Source organism: Pleuronectes platessa, chromosome 24 (genome assembly GCF_947347685.1).
Source record: "Pleuronectes platessa chromosome 24, fPlePla1.1, whole genome shotgun sequence".
Classification (NCBI taxonomy): domain Eukaryota; kingdom Metazoa; phylum Chordata; class Actinopteri; order Pleuronectiformes; family Pleuronectidae; genus Pleuronectes; species Pleuronectes platessa.
This window is the reverse complement of record NC_070649.1, coordinates 5,847,118-5,862,746: the sequence shown is the minus strand read 5'-3', so window position 1 is coordinate 5,862,746 and position 15,629 is coordinate 5,847,118. Positions and strand designations below refer to the sequence as shown.

Below are 15,629 nucleotides of genomic sequence, written 5' to 3'. Positions count from 1 at the left end.
TTTGAATTTCATTCCGCCGGGGGAGACTATCTGGACTCGGCAGTGTGCACGTGATAAACTGTCTGTGATGTTAATGATTGACTTGTGTTTACCATAAGTTTCATAGGCTGCAGCCAGAGAGCGCTAGCAGGTGGTGGCATGTGGAGGGGTCAACGAGCCTCGGCCTCATATGTTATATCACAATTATCTTATACAAATATACAATCACATGTACACACATGTTAAAACAGCATTCTGTTGATCAATTGAATGATTCATTATATTAGTATCGGTTTTATTACAGTGTATTTCAGTGCAGTATATTATTATAGATTGAATTACATATGTATTGTGTTTCTACTTAGTCCTTAAAGCCTATTGCACTTAGTTAATTCAAATGGAGCCCTGAATGTCCTATGAAAATGTGATTTGGAATTTTAATTGACAAAAATCATTTTGAAATGCACAATGAGGATTCAATGATTTGCAGCGATATAGAAAGAATAATGGAAAATAAGTGCAGTTTTAGTATGATAATATATTTATAAATAATAAATAATATAAGACCAAAGACCCAAGTGAACTAAGGCAGCTACAGACTCAAGGATGCACTTCTAGTGGGATAAAATGCATGATTATAAAATATGTCATGAGATAGAAAGTATTCAGGATAAGGTAACAGTTTCCCAAGAATTACTACTCAAAGTTTCCTGAGAATATGTTTGTCAATATTGGATTTGAAATTTCGAGAAGAGGAGAAGTCTTGGTTCACAGAAGTTAACTACATTCAACAGGGGACACTGGAGGATAAAAACACTTCCGGGAAAATCTAACATGATTAGGAATGTTTGTGTCCTGCCTGCCTTCTTTACCAGTAAGTATTTAGCTCATTGTCTTATTAGATTTTACAGTGAACTGACTGAAGCCACCTTAAATTAACTCTTTTCACATGTGATTTAAAATTGCAACCGCACAAACTGTGGCTAGCATAAATAACATAAATACTGATATTATCATCATGGTAAGAATTCTGTATTAAATTTGTTTTAATATTGTGTTAATAAAAGTGTGAATGTAATTGTGAGCTGCCTGTAGTTTAATTTGAAATCAATATGAATATTATATGTATATATATTGATTAAATTGGCTGAACATTGCCCTCCAGTGGTGAAGGTGAACAACAGGGCAGTGATAACTTCAGCATTTTGTATTGAATTTGTGGAATTTCTTCTTTTTTTGTGAATAGTATATTTTGCACCCATTTTTAATGACAAAATAAAACTAAAACTAACTGTATTGAACCGGATCCAAACTTTTAACCTCTAACTGGGTTATATCTAAGAGAATGTTGCTTTTATTTTGAAAGCGATTTCTTTTTTCTTTATCCGATTTCAATTTTGAAAAACCCGGAAAAGTTGTTGTGACTGACGCTTCGTACCCGGAAGTCTTTGTAAACAAACCCCGAGTTTCTCCCGAACAACAGAGAGAGAAGGAGCCTGTTCGAGCTCCGCGATGAGATGATAAGAAGGAACATGGAGGACGAGGAGGACGAGGAGGAGGAACAGCGGCAGCAGCTCGCAGGGAACCCGGACTGGATGTCCCGTCTCCCTGCGGAGCTGCTGGACGTCCCGCTGTGGAACCTGGCCCTACCAGGTAAAGCCACCACCAGGCCGGAAGTGGGTAAACCGGGATATTTAGCACGAATAACCCTGATTGTGAACCCACAGATTATCGAGTCACCTTTAAACTGCTACCAGCTACCTGGTCAAAAGTAACCCGGCTGTCCCTTGTCCCCCCAGGGAGCCATGACAGCATGTCCTTCTGCCTGGATGTGTCCTCTCCCGTGCTGAGATCAGAGTCCTGCCTCCTCAGAGTGTTCGACAGGCTGTTTCCCTGCTGGACTCGACCCTGTGTGTACCGCTGGGCCACCACACAGGTTAAAGAGCACACACACACACACACACACACACACACACACACACACACACGTGGTGCCAGGGACCAGATGCAGGGGCAATAATACAAATGAGACTGTATGCATGGCCCAATTCTTTTCCCTTAAAAATGGCTCTATTTATTATATGTTTCTGACTGCCTTATCTTTTATCATGATCATCTATTTGCAACAAACTACACTCTAATTACACAAACTTTTACTGGAGGAATAAAAACATAAATGATCAGAGTAATCAGGAAGTACAATCCCTCATCTTGACACTTTAATGTGTATAAAGGTGATATAACACTTACTGAATGCAAAGCAACTCATTCTGCATTAATATTTGTATCTAATTTTTCAAAATAGTGCACTCACGCCTGTTCTATCTCATAAGATGTATGGATAAAACTAAAACACATACCTACATACATGTAAAACTCTTATTTTACTTTCAGTTCTAACGATATTAAAGTTGTTTAACTACAAATATAACCCAGCATGCATATAGGGAGCAGGATCTAGGATTTGGAGTTATTCTGCCATTGCCGTTGAGCAAGGTATTACGAAGACACAATTATTGGAAGTTTGTCTTTGTGGATAAACTGTGCATTATTTCCCCCTTTCTGTTTCTACTGTCTCTCGCTCTCTCGCTGCATGTGAGTGTAGCAGTCGGTCCTCAGCGATCAGTGTGACCTCGGTGTTCGGTTCTTGGACCTGCGGATCGCCCGGAGGCCAGCGGGAGGCCGCACACTGCTCTTCGCCCACGGCCTCTACACGCTGATGGCCGTCACGGTACACTGACCTCACCGAACGCAGTAATCAGAGGCAAGAATCTGCATTCACTGTAATAAGGGTTTCAGTTTGTTCGCAGGAGGCTCTGGACGAACTGGCCTCCTGGCTGGACGCTCATCCCAAAGAGGTCGTGATCGTCTCCTGCTCGCATTTCGATTCGCTGACGGACGGAGATCACGCCCGTCTGGTGGAGAACATCGTCACGCTGTTTGGAGATAAGCTCTGCTCCTCAAAGGTCAGTGGATTCACACAGGGAATATTTTTAATAATAGCTTCATAATTCAAGTCACGTATCAAAAGAAGTCTGCTGCTTGTCAGATGTGAGAATTTGCTGTTTTTCTCAGTATTGTTTGTTCTGATTAAGTTTTGGATTGTCGCTCAGACACGAACAGAATCAAAGAGTCCACTTTGGGCTCTGGGAACTTTTGATTGGCATTTAAATTGACTTATTGGGTAATTGATAAAAGCTAGTTTATTTAGGGATTTAAACTAATTACAATGGAACCGAAAGCTAATATAGTGAACGCAACTCGATTACAAGGCTCGGAGAGGTTGATCGTCGTTATTCTTAGAGGACTGTCTCTCCAACAGTTCTTGGAGCTGCTACTTTTGGACAGAATTAAATGTACCGACGTGGAGAAGTTGAAGTCTAATCCTAATTCAATTTCAATATTTGAGCATAATCCTATTATTCTACCCTCTACCCTTAATTTCTTTGATCATCAAATTTTATATAATTTTTCAGAAACATTTTTAGCTGCATTGTATTTATGAAGGGAGTGTTTGTGATATAAGAATACAGTTAATAATGATATGGTTGTGTGTAAACAGTTGCCGGTTTATTAGGTCCCCCTGTTTTAAAACAAATGATTAAATCCTCTTTGGTGAATTTAATTTGACTTTAATTCGATGTGTGTATATGTGCAGGAGACCCCCACTCTGCGCTCCTGTTGGTCCAGAGGGCAGCAGGTCATCCTTTCCTATGTAAACCAGCAGGTGGTGCTGCAGCACCCTGAACTGTGGGCCGAAATACCTTACCGGTAACTTGAGTTTCTAAATGTTCTAATTCGACACTGCCTGCATTTCACACTGTGTTTCTATTGTTATGCATCAGGATCAGGCATCAGCGCAGTATTATCACACAAGTTTAGCTGCAGCATTTTCCAGGATTATCCTGTTTATTTATCACCACACAAACCCAATCTCCCAAATATCCTTGAAGATTGATAAAAGAAATAAGATCATTAAACATTAACCTGACTGGCCTCATGGTGGCGCTCTGTTTCCAGGTATGCAGACAGCCCAGACCCGAAGAAGGTGATCGCTTTCCTGGAGGACCAGAAGCGCAGAACACGACCAGGTGAAAATACTCCGTTACAAATAGGAAGTCCTCCTTTCAAAGTTTGATTTAAGGGAAAGTACTGAAAGCCTGTCCTAGTTAAATTACTTGCTGATTGATCTTGAGGCAATAACATGTCATTTATACTTTAATATTACATTTGGAGCAAATTTCAGGTACTTTAAAGAGAGTTTGATGGTTATATAAATTTTGCTCTCTTAAAAGACATCTTACTTTACATGTGGTTTTATGTTCAATCGACTGAGCCTTTTGTGAATTGTCTTCCTCATCCTTCACTTATTCTATATGTATCGGTCTTTTCTAGCTGGTTTCTACGTCAGCGGCCTGAACCTGACCGAAGACGCCCCGTACGTCCTCCTCCATCCCCTCCAGACCATGAGGAAGATGACGATGAAGGGCCTCACGTTGCTGCTGAGCTGGGCGAGCGAGCAGCGGCCGGGGCCCGAGGACGGCCGGGTCAACATCGTCTGCTGCGACTTCGTGGACGTCAGTCAGTTCTGCTCGCTCGTGATCGGCCTGAACGACAAGCTGCGTCCCGTCTGCAGGACACAGGGAGATGCCACTGGCTGTGCCTGAGTTCCAACGAACAAAAATCATCTTTTGCTTTGTTTACACACATACAAAAACACCCCGTGATTTATACTCTTGAATATCTTCCTGTTTACACTGGAATGTCTTGATCAAGTTTTACATTAACACAAATGTTAATGTATTTAACTGAAACTACTGTAAGACAGCACACTGTAGTGTACAGCACCAAATATGTCCGGTCATGTGAATATGTCCCATTGGATTTGCGTTGTTTCACACCTGTCTGTCACATTACACAGGATATATGACTACTATATTTAAAATCCTCATATTCAGATTTTCTGGTGCCACAGTACTCCCCACTATGCAATAATGTTCAGCAGTTTACACACATCCCCAAAACATTTTAACACCTGCAACAGCAATAAGCACATTTTAAGTTTTTCCTTATATGCAGCAGTTATATACTTTTTATTATAACCGGCTGTAATGTCATTTATTATATTGTTCCATGGGAGAAGCTGTTAACAAACACATCAATAAACATATGCTCACAAATATAACATTTGAATATATATATACAATATATATAATGATAATGTGTATTATTATGATGTATAATTCCTATTATCATATTTGTGAGCATGCGTTTATAAAAAGTATTTACTAGATAAAACAGAATTGTTGTTTTTCTTGAGCACTTAAATATTGAGCATACTTTTTTTATGTTTTCTATTTCTAATAGAAAGCTATTGTTGTATTGTACTTTACTGCATTTTAATTAAACGGGTTTGGAAAAGACACTTTCATGCACTATGTAAATAAATACTTAAAATATATATAGTGATCCTGGATTTCTTTCTTTGCAGCTCAGTGTTTGAATAATGAATCAGTGGCTTCAGTAAAGTGAGAAAAGCTTTTAAGTCCCCAAGGGCCAATCAATAATAATAATACAAAAAATAATAAATACAAAATGAAGACAATAAAAACAGCCATTAATACAAAAGTGCATTTGTAAAAGTAATGTGATCACTGTCTGCTGCTACAAAAAGCTTTGCTGTGTTGAATTAATATTTGAACACTTCAGGATTAATAAACTTTTCTTAAACTCTAATTATAAATATATATAAAAATCAAGGTAAATGGAGGCTATTTGGGGGAATTATTAAATGTTCTAACACAAGGACACTGATGACTCCAATGACAAGAAGCCGAATCCAGGGATGAGCGGCTCAGTGAAGGCGCAGTAGAACGTGTACAGGTGGATGAGTGAGTCTGATGTGATGCTGTAGAAGGACAACGCTCCAGCGGGCCAGTCCAGAAACACCCCGACTCTGTTCGATCCCGCCGGGCTATAAGCGAGAAGCGGCGTCCTTATGTTATTGTGCCAGGCGTAGGAACCTTTATCAGTCAGCTCCAAACTCCACGACTTCTCGTTCCACCCGAGCCTGCTGCCGTCACGGGCTCCTATCCGCCTGAGTCCTCTGTAAGTCACTCCGACGTCAACGCCCGCCTCCCAGTCCACCTCCCAGTAGCAGCGACCGGCCAGTCCGGCCGTGCACAGCAGCTGGTAGCACCAGTCGAATCTGTCCGGGTGATCGAGATACGGCTGCTTCTCGATCGCCAGCATCACTTTTCTGTTGTTCTCAGCCAGGAGGACGTTTTTGTGTGCTGTGTTTGGGTCCAACGTGAGCTCACAGACATCTGACGGTGACAAATAAACAAATATAGAAGCAAATCTGCAGGTTGTATATGATGGATGCCACATTAATGGATTCAATATTACACTTACACTTATGCAGACCGGATTTCAAGCACTGAACACCATCATGATCCACACTGGAAGACACAATAAAGTCAGATCCTCATATAAAGACAATTAACATTACATTTATTTTACCTTCCTATACTTTCCCCCTCAATACCTGAGAGTATCCAGCCTCTGCCCTCGACCCTCCTGTGCAGCAGAGAGCTGCTTCACTCCCGACTCTCCCAGATGGTTGTGGCTCAGGTCCAGCTCTCTCAGCTGGGACGGGTTGGACCTCAGAGCCGACGCGATGGAAGTGCAGCCTTCCTCTGTGATCAAGCAGCCAGACAACCTGCAGGAATACAGAGCAGCATGTGTGTGATGTGTGGGCGTGTGTTGAGGTGTGGTCCTTGCTGGTGAGTGAATATGAAGCAGAGGTATGAATGACAGGACTGGGTGTAGCTCACCTGAATGTTTCCAGTCGGCACTTGTCCCTCCTCAGTGCAGAGCAGAGCACTTTGACTCCTGCGTCCTGCAGGTCGTTGTTGCTGAGGTCCAAATCTCTCAGACTGATTAGAACTGATGACACGTCCTCACAGCATTTTGCTGTGAGACTTGTTTGATTCAACCTAAAAAATGTAAACATTTACATATATGTTTTTGTTTTAAGGGTCAGTGAAAACAAAAAAATGAGTCAGGTCTCAAGAAACGTTATATTTAAAGCATCATAACAACTTTCATGTTGCAGATAAAAGTAAAAGCACAGGAAAACGTCTTTTATTTAATATATAATTTAATCATAATCATTTTACACATGCAATGCATAACCTCTAAACCCTACAACAGTAATTAAAGGAAGAAAAAGTGTTCTATAGCAAATTCTGCACAAGTTTAAAACAAACCAGCCGAGAAGAAACGTTCAGTTGACAAGTGGCGTTGGATTGAGATCTCACCTGAGAGTTTCCAGCGCACATCCTGGATTCTTCAGTCCAGCAGACAACAGTTTAACTCCTGCGTCCTGCAGGTGGTTGTTGTGAAGGTCCAGATCTTTCAGATTAGAAGAGCGGGAGCCGAGCACCGAGGCCAGAGCTTCGCAGCTCCTCCATGACAACCTACAGCCACTGAGCCTGAGGGATTTCAACCAGTCAACTCCCTTAGTTAAACTGAAATGAACTTCAATCTGACTGGATTTTAAATAAGAAAGTTGCAGCAAATTGAGCCAGGAGGAAGCGAGAGCAAGTGATTGCAGAAAGTGCGACCCGCAGAAGCAAATAGGAAGTAGATATAATTTCACATTTTTTTGTATATTTTTGTAAGAAATTCTAGTTTGGATAAGAGTCAGGAGCGCTAAAGGAAACTCAAATGTGATGTTGAAAAACTTGAGTATTATATAAATAAATGGCTTCAATAAATTAAATGTACGAAGAATGCATTTGTGTGGTTACCCAGATTGAGACGGACCAACAGAGCAAACACATGATTAGGGCAAAAGTAAAAACTCTGACCTGAGACCTGTCAGCGAGCAGCGTGGACTCTGCAGAGCTGCAGACAGAGCCTCCACTCCTGAGTCCTGCAGAGAGTTGTTACCAACGTCCAGCTCCTTCAGACTGGACGACTGGGAGCTGAGGGCTGATGACATGTGACGGCAGGATCTCTCTGTAAGGTTGGTTTGATTTAATCTGACAAAAGAGACGGGAAACATTGAGCTTTGTATTGTATTTAAAGTGTGCAAAATACCACATGTTTTGTGCCACCTGACCTGAGAGTTTGGATTGCACAGTGTGGACTCGCCAGTCCCACAGAAAGCAGTTCCACTCCTGAATCCTGCAGGTGGTTGTTACTCAGGTCCAGGTTCCTCAGACTGGACGACTCGGAGCTTAAGACTGTTGAGAACTCCTGACAGCATTTTTCTGTGAGTCCGGTTTGAATCAACCTGATGAAATGAGGAGACGTTTTCTTTATGCATGAAGTTATTCTAGAGTTTTGCCATTTGTCACCCACATGGATGTGCGATAATCTAACCTCAGAGTCTCCAGACCACGAAGCTGACTCTGCAGCAAGAGCGTCACTCCTGAATCCTGCAGGTCATTGCTACTCAGGTCCAGTTCTTTCAGAGTCCAGGAGCTGAGACCTGACACCAGAGACTCACAGCTTCTCTCTGACAGCTTACAGCCAATCAGCCTGAAACCGAATTTAACAGTCAGTTCTGTTTACTGTAAATACATTTAAATGTCACTGTTGCCACAAAACTTGATTCCTCCCGACCTGAGTGTTTCCAGTACACAAGGCGGATTCTGCAGTGCGGCAGAAAGCAGCTTCACTCCCGAGTCCTGCAGGTCGTTGTAGCTCAGGTCGAGGTCTCGGAGAGACGATGAGCTGAGGACAGATGAAAACCCCTGACAGCAATTCTCAGTGAGGTTGTTTTGGTTCAACCTGGTGAAATGAACGTTATGTCAGAGGTCAGTAGAAGAAGATTGGACTGCCTAACGAATTAATCGAGTCAATGCATAAAACTCCAACCTCAGCTTTTTCAGCCGACACCGTGGATCCTCCAGTCCGGCAGAGAGGAGCCTCACCCCCGAGTCCTTCAGGTCGTTGTTGGTCAGATCCAGCTCCCTCAGATTGGAGGAGTGGGAGCTGAGGACTGACGCCAGACCTTCACCGCTTTTCTCCGACAGGTTACAGCCACTCAGCCTGAGGAACATAAAACATTATAGATCTTCTAATCTGCACAAAGGAGAAATGTTGATTGTAATTTTGCAGTCTCCTGCATGAATTTGTGTCCTTGCCTTTTATTTGAAAGGACTTGAATCATTTCAGTCCACTTGCCCGTCAATATTTTAGATTTGGGGTCAAATGCCTCAAGAGCTATGCCATGCAATTTTGTTAATGCATTCATGTTCCCCTCAGGACGATATCCAGTAACTTTAGTGCTACCCTGACTTCCCCTGGTGCCACGATTAAACATTTTATTTGGTGCATTACTCTGGTTTAACCCCAAAAACCTGCAAAACTCCCCATTAATGAATCAATCTCAGCCGAGAAGAATCCAGGATTTACACATTCATGTATTAAAGGCGTCCAATGCTTTTCTGTGCACTTACAGAGACTTGTTGGAGGATTTGACCACAGGCAGCAGCCTCAGGAGACCCTCCTCCGAGGCGGAGTACTCCCTCAGATCGAACACGTCGATCTCCTCCGCTGACGACAGCAGGATGAAGACCAGAGCGGACCACTGAGCCGGAGAGAGGTCGGCGGTGGCCAGGGAGCCTGAATTCACGTACTGCTGGATCTCCTCCACCAGGGAGCGGTCATTCAGCTCGTTCAGGCAGTGGAACAGGTTGATGCTCCTCTCTGGGGAGAGGTTCCTCCTGATCGTGCTCTTGATGTACTCGACTGTTTCCTGATTGGAGCGTGGGCTGTATCCAGCCTGTGTCATCAGCCCCCCGAGGAGAACCTGATTGGTCTGCTGTGAAAGGCCCAGGAGGAAGCGGAGGAACAAATCCAGGTGGCCATTTGGACTCCGTAAGGTCTCGTCTACGGCAATTTGGAAGAGATATGACACCTTGGATTTGTCCTTTAACATCTTAGACCACCAGGTTTTTGTTTGAGCCAGCGGATTGACGCCAGAGTTAATGAAGGTGAGGAAGACGTAAAGGGCGGCGAGAAACTCCTGAATGCTCAGATGGACAAAGCAGTACACCGTGTCCTCAGAAAGCCCCCTCTCCTCTTTGAAGATCTGCGTGAACAAGCCTGAGTACACGGAGGCCGCTGTGATGTCGATGCCGCTCTCCTTCAAATCTGATTCGTAGAAAATCAGGTTTCCTTTCTGTAGCTGCTCAAAAGCCAGTTTCCCCAGAGTCAAAACCATCTCCCTGCTCCCTGGATTCCAGTGGGGGTCTTCACCGGCTCCTACGCCATACTTGACACTCCACAGTTTGGCTTGGACCACCAGGAAGTGGATGTACATCTCCGTCAGGGTCTTGGGCAGCTCTTTGCCCTCGCTGGTTCTCAGCACGTCCTCCAGGACGGTAGCGGTGATCCAGCAGAAGACGGGGATGTGGCACATGATGTGGAGGCTCCGTGACGTCTTGATGTGGGAGATGGTCGCGCTGGCCTGCTCCTCATCCCTGAATCTCCTCCTGAAGTACTCCTCCTTCTGGGGGTCCGTGAACCCTCTCACCTCTGTCACCATGTCAATGCACCCGGGAGGGATCTGATTGGCCGCGGCCGGTCGCGTGGTTATCCAGAGCCGAGCGGAAGGAAGCAGATCCCCCCTGATGAGGTTTGTCAGCAAGACGTCCACTGAGGTGGACTCTGTGACATCAGTCAGGATCTCGGCGCTGGCGAAATCCAGCGGCAGTCGACACTCGTCCAGTCCGTCGAAGATGAACACGACCTGGGATCTGTCAAAGCTGCAGACTCCGACTTCTTTAGTCTCACCAAAGAAACGGTGAACGAGTTTCACCAAGCTGTACTTTTGACCTTTTAGCAAATTCAGCTCTCGGAAGGTGAAGGGAAACATGAACTGAATGTCCTGATTGGTTTTGCCTTCCGCCCAGTCCAGAGTGAACTTCTGTGTCAGGACGGTTTTCCCGATACCGGCGACTCCCTTGGTCATCACCGTCCGGCAGGGCTGAGCTTTTCCTGGAAACGTTTGGAAGATCTCCTCACATCTGATCGTCGTCTCGGGTCGCGTGTGTTTCCTGGAGGCCGTTTCAATCTGTCTGACCTCGTGCTCGTCGTTGACCTCTCCGGTGCCTCCCTCCGTGATGTGGAGCTCTGTGTAGATCTCGTTCAGAAGGGTGGGCTTCTCCGTTTTATCATTCCCCTCAAACAAACACTGGTACTTCTGCTTTAAACTGGACTTGAGTTTAGTCTGGCACGTGGCAGGAGAATCTGCAAAAAAAAGAAGAAGAAGAACTAATGCACATTTCTATCCACTTCGATGATGAAATCCAAAAACACAAGAGCAAAGGAGAACGGAATGGATTCAACAGCTTCTGACACAACCCTTAGTTCAGATCCTCACGTCAGCTGATCAATATGCAAACTATACAGACACCTATCGAGGGTCTTACTTCTGTGCAGAGACTCAGCTAGCCCCTCCTGCTTCATCCTCCTCAGGAAGAGCAGAGCGATTTTCTGACACGCCTCTCTGCCGCTCTTCATATCCTCGTCTTCCTCCTCCACGCACATCATCCCCCCGTCACCCGGACACCCCAGTGTTAGAATCCTCTGCATCCTCTTCAGCTCGTTCCTCATGAAAACAACCATGTCGTTCTCGAGCCGCTGGGAGACAATGACACACAAACCAATGTGTCAATAGAAATTACAATGAAGAGCAATAAGAGAAGAATCTAAATGTGTTTTGTACACACCATAAATAAAGAGTCCAGGTCTTCTTGATGTTCCAGGTCACACTGACCATTGCAAACTTTCTTCTTTTGTAGTCTGGGGAGGACAACACATACAAAATATAATTTTCATACTGGTTACCACTCTACCCACCTCAAACCCCAAATTTTGATTAAGTAATTATTTTTCTGCCAAATGTTTGCACAGTTTTAAAGAAAGAAAGAAAGAAATTCTCTAGTGATATATATAATCTTCATGTTTAAGGGCGGATACATTTCTTAGATCAATATAAGAGATTTTTTGATAGAGACTTACTCTGTATCAGGAGAGTGTTTTTGAAAAGCAAGCGGTATCTCCATTGACATGTTGCTCCTCATGGACACATAGTTGGGCTCGGCAGGAGACGCTGCTCTCTGCTGCTGATGATCTGATCTTTAATGTAACACACACACACACTTTTACTCTTCACTGTAAAGATGATGAACCACATATTCTCAGGTGAAGAATGCTAACACAGTGTGTTGTCTTACTCTGTCTCAGGAGACTGTCTTTTAAAAGTAAGAGGTATCTTCATTGACTCGCTGCTCTTCATGGACACACAGCTGGGGACGGGGGAGGCCGCTCGCTTCCTCTGCTTCCTTGAGCTTCAACACAAGACAGAGTTATTTACACTTAATAATCTCGTGACCACAAAGAAGAGGAAGGGTGTGACATACAGTATGCCAACTATGGGTCCTGAAGTGGAAAAGAGGTTGGTTTAAAAAAGAAAACAGATGATTTTCCTGTTTTCTGGACTTCCCCTTGAAGCTTTCAATGAAAAATGGGAAAGAAACTATATTAATAGAGGTGTTTTGTAATATTAAAACCCCCCCAGAAAAATGCACGAGTCATGATGAACACTTCTGCAGAAACACTCAGGATGAGGATGTGATCATAATGTGAAATACCACAAAAGAAAAACATTTACAGCTATATCCCACATAGCAAAATTGTGGCCCAAAGCTGACCCATATTTTCTTGAGGTGCTATTTGGGCAATATTCACCATTTACCACATTGGGCCAGTTGCGGTTCACATCCAGATTACACTTAGTTTAGAGCACCACATTTGTTTTGGGATGTTTGGATCACATTTGCTATTTTACAAGTGCATGGGTCTGTGCCACGAGAAGGTCAGGAGGGCCCCATCATTGCCTGAAGTGGCCCCCATCCGTGTGCTATCTATGATGTGTATGTTGTGACTCCTCACCTCTGAGCTTTGGTCCGGTCATGTCCCCCGCATGGAGAGGTTCTGGAGGGGAGGGTTTCCCCATCGATGCCTTCAGGCTGGTCCATAATGAAGCAAAAACCTTTACAGAAATAACAAAATGTTAGAGTAACCTGGAAAACACAGCAGCAGCCAATGACGATAAGGTGCAGGATTCACTCTCAGTACTATAATTACACATTGTGCATTTTAATTAGACTGCTGCTGTGAAAACTCATTGCTTTTTAAACATATTTAGATCATTTTATGGCTCAGAAACGCACACACATTTCTCTTTCCATGCAAATATACAAGAAAAAGCAAAACACTGGAACTACACATTCCTTCTGTTTGTATTTTCTTTGCTTCGCTTGTTCTATTCGTTCTACATTTTTTTTTTTTTTTTCAAACTTGCTTTTAACATGAAATATAATAATACTGTACTTTGGCAGAGCACAAACATTACTTTTACATTATTTATCTACACCCTGTGCCACTCATATTCAGCTGTTTTGAGTGCAGGATTTGTAATATATTAAATGAAGTATAGACTTTAGTATCATTATTAAATTAACATATAAATGACACAAAATAATTCAGACAGCCCCCAAAGAACCCTATTCAGGAATGACCACTAACACACACAATAATAAGAAGAGAAAATGTTGGTTACTGTACCTTGGTCGGGGGGGGGGGGAGTGAAACTAACCACCAACTTTCCAAATGAGAACTCAGCCACAAAGGAGTCAAACAGAGGAAACAGGCGCAGGCAGGTTCAGGTTGCGTCTCCTGGGCACGACATCACTGATCCTCACAGACTCACAAACACCTGGCACCTTCCAGGGACACACCCAGGTGATTTGACTCCTGCTACAGACTGACAATGGCAATTGAAGAAGGGAAGGAAGGAAGAGAGGGAGAGCGGAGAGAGTGTTTCTTTGCCCTGAGTTCAGGCTGCAGGCGTCTTCCAGGGTGGAGTCCAGGCCCTGAGGTCCAGGCAGAATGGTGTTTTATGCCTTTAAATGACATACGCGTGTCACAAATAAATGCATTGATAATGATCCTTGCGTCTGAAGTGAGATTTGCGAGTAGAGCTCTGCAGGAATGTGTAACTGAGGGCAAAGAAACACCCACAATACAAAGGAGGCGGTGTGACTCAATAGAAAACTTAGTTTCACTCTGACAAGTGGAAAAAAACTCAAGACACAAAGCCTGAAGCCAGCCCCCCTCACACTGAGAAACTCCCTCTTTTCATTCCATCTCCTCCCTTATCTGTGTTTGAGTCTGAGGATTTGGCCCCTCATCATTACGGTGACCCCTGACCTTTTCCTCTAGGATCCTGTCAGGAAAGGAAATAAAAATGTCCCTTGATCCACTTTACTTTCCCTGTATGTTAGTTATTGTGACTTAGATAAGATATTTTGACATCTAGGCATCATATCCTTTCTCTGGTTTTTAGGTTTTTCAGATTTTCATTTTGGATTTAGAACCAGTACTTCCCTAATTTAATGCTTCCTCTTTCACAACCACATGAGAAAGGTTCCACTATAGCCACAAAAATATTTTAAAAAAACATTCCAAAAGCATATCAAATTGCACTAATTAAATTGTTTATATTACATGAAGGTATTTCTGATGGATTTTGATGAATGATGGCGTTTGTTCAAAGATGTTAAATATGTTTAAAATAAAAAACAGCAATAAATCATGGTTATTAAAAGTGAAATTATCAACATAAACTCCATTGGCTGATCAATAAAATACTATTAAGGACAGAATTGTATTCCTTACGACATTTACATCAAATCCCTAACGCAACAATTCTCAGCAGACATGTTGCAATTCAAGACATGTTTATCTTGAGCACTAACAACTCAACCCAGGAGGAAACTGCTCTCTATCCTAAGGAACAGACAGACACAGCCATGGAAACTGGCGTCCAAGGATAATAATGGAATAATGGTGATCCTCAGAGAGCAGGGCAGGAAAATAAAACCTGAAAAACGTCTCAGGAGACAGACGGAGGAGAGGTGGAGAAGTGAGAGCCACGATCTGCGTCATCACACTTCTTGATGTCATCACTCGTGCAAAGACATGATACACACACTCTTGGATTGAGTGCAACTTCCACTTCTTGAGCACATCATTTCCCCAAATGTCATCTGGAACCATCAATAGATAATTCAACAATAAAACCTGTTGAGTCATCCTACATAGGGACAAAACGTGCTCGACCCCTTTGCATCAAGCAGTTATGGGAAGGTGGTAGTTCTGGTTTTGAGTCACATCTCTAAAAGCTAAGCGGGTGCTCTCTGACACAATGCTATGCGTTCCTGATAAGGAGACGAATGCATCGCTCACATGACGAGACAATAAACATCACACTCCTCAGACACGCTCATTCAGAGTAAACACTTCTGCAAATGTGACACTTGTAGATTTGTACACCTTTGTTTTTCTTTAAATCTTTCACATTACTGCACTTAAATCGATTCTTTCCTTGTGTATGTGACAGACAAGTCCATAAACAATATAACAAATTTGCTAAAAAGTTCTGGCACACAATCTGTCACCTGACTGATTATCAGCCACAGTTAATTGTAGTGAGTAATATGAGTTTATAACCTAGTTGAGAGCCTAGTGTCAATTTTTATCTACAGCATGCAATCAAAGCTAAA

At 43.1% G+C, this 15,629-nt stretch overlaps 2 protein-coding genes across 4 annotated transcripts; one reads left to right on the top strand and one right to left on the bottom strand.

Annotated features, from left to right (window-relative positions):
- The first annotated feature begins 1,381 nt into the window (after positions 1 to 1,381).
- LOC128430840 (PI-PLC X domain-containing protein 1) lies at positions 1,382 to 5,440 on the top strand. 2 transcript variants are annotated; one of them, XM_053416924.1, is made up of 7 exons: positions 1,382 to 1,632; positions 1,779 to 1,915; positions 2,585 to 2,710; positions 2,790 to 2,945; positions 3,638 to 3,750; positions 4,000 to 4,070; positions 4,375 to 5,440. In XM_053416924.1, the coding sequence occupies exons 1-7, from the start codon at positions 1,497 to 1,499 to the stop codon at positions 4,644 to 4,646; spliced, it is 1,011 nt and encodes a 336-aa protein (XP_053272899.1). In that variant the 5' UTR covers positions 1,382 to 1,496; the 3' UTR covers positions 4,647 to 5,440. The 2 variants fall into 2 exon arrangements, with proteins under 2 accessions (XP_053272899.1, XP_053272898.1); XM_053416923.1 differs by having other exon boundaries at positions 1,707 to 1,915.
- Positions 5,441 to 5,503: 63 nt separating this feature from the next.
- On the bottom strand, positions 5,504 to 13,821 carry LOC128430839 (NACHT, LRR and PYD domains-containing protein 3). Of its 2 annotated transcripts, XM_053416921.1 has the most exons (17): positions 13,630 to 13,821; positions 12,955 to 13,054; positions 12,237 to 12,350; positions 12,022 to 12,138; positions 11,730 to 11,802; positions 11,430 to 11,640; positions 9,453 to 11,247; positions 8,869 to 9,042; positions 8,614 to 8,781; positions 8,371 to 8,529; positions 8,108 to 8,281; positions 7,854 to 8,027; positions 7,302 to 7,475; positions 6,816 to 6,977; positions 6,527 to 6,700; positions 6,394 to 6,440; positions 5,504 to 6,305 (listed from the first exon to the last, which is right to left on the bottom strand). In XM_053416921.1, exons 2-17 carry the CDS (start codon positions 13,038 to 13,040, stop codon positions 5,776 to 5,778), a joined length of 4,332 nt encoding a protein of 1,443 aa, XP_053272896.1. In that variant the 5' UTR covers positions 13,041 to 13,054; positions 13,630 to 13,821; the 3' UTR covers positions 5,504 to 5,775. The 2 variants fall into 2 exon arrangements, with proteins under 2 accessions (XP_053272896.1, XP_053272897.1); XM_053416922.1 differs by lacking the exons at positions 11,730 to 11,802; positions 12,237 to 12,350; positions 12,955 to 13,054; positions 13,630 to 13,821 and having other exon boundaries at positions 12,022 to 12,136.
- Between the last annotated feature and the right edge of the window lie 1,808 nt (positions 13,822 to 15,629).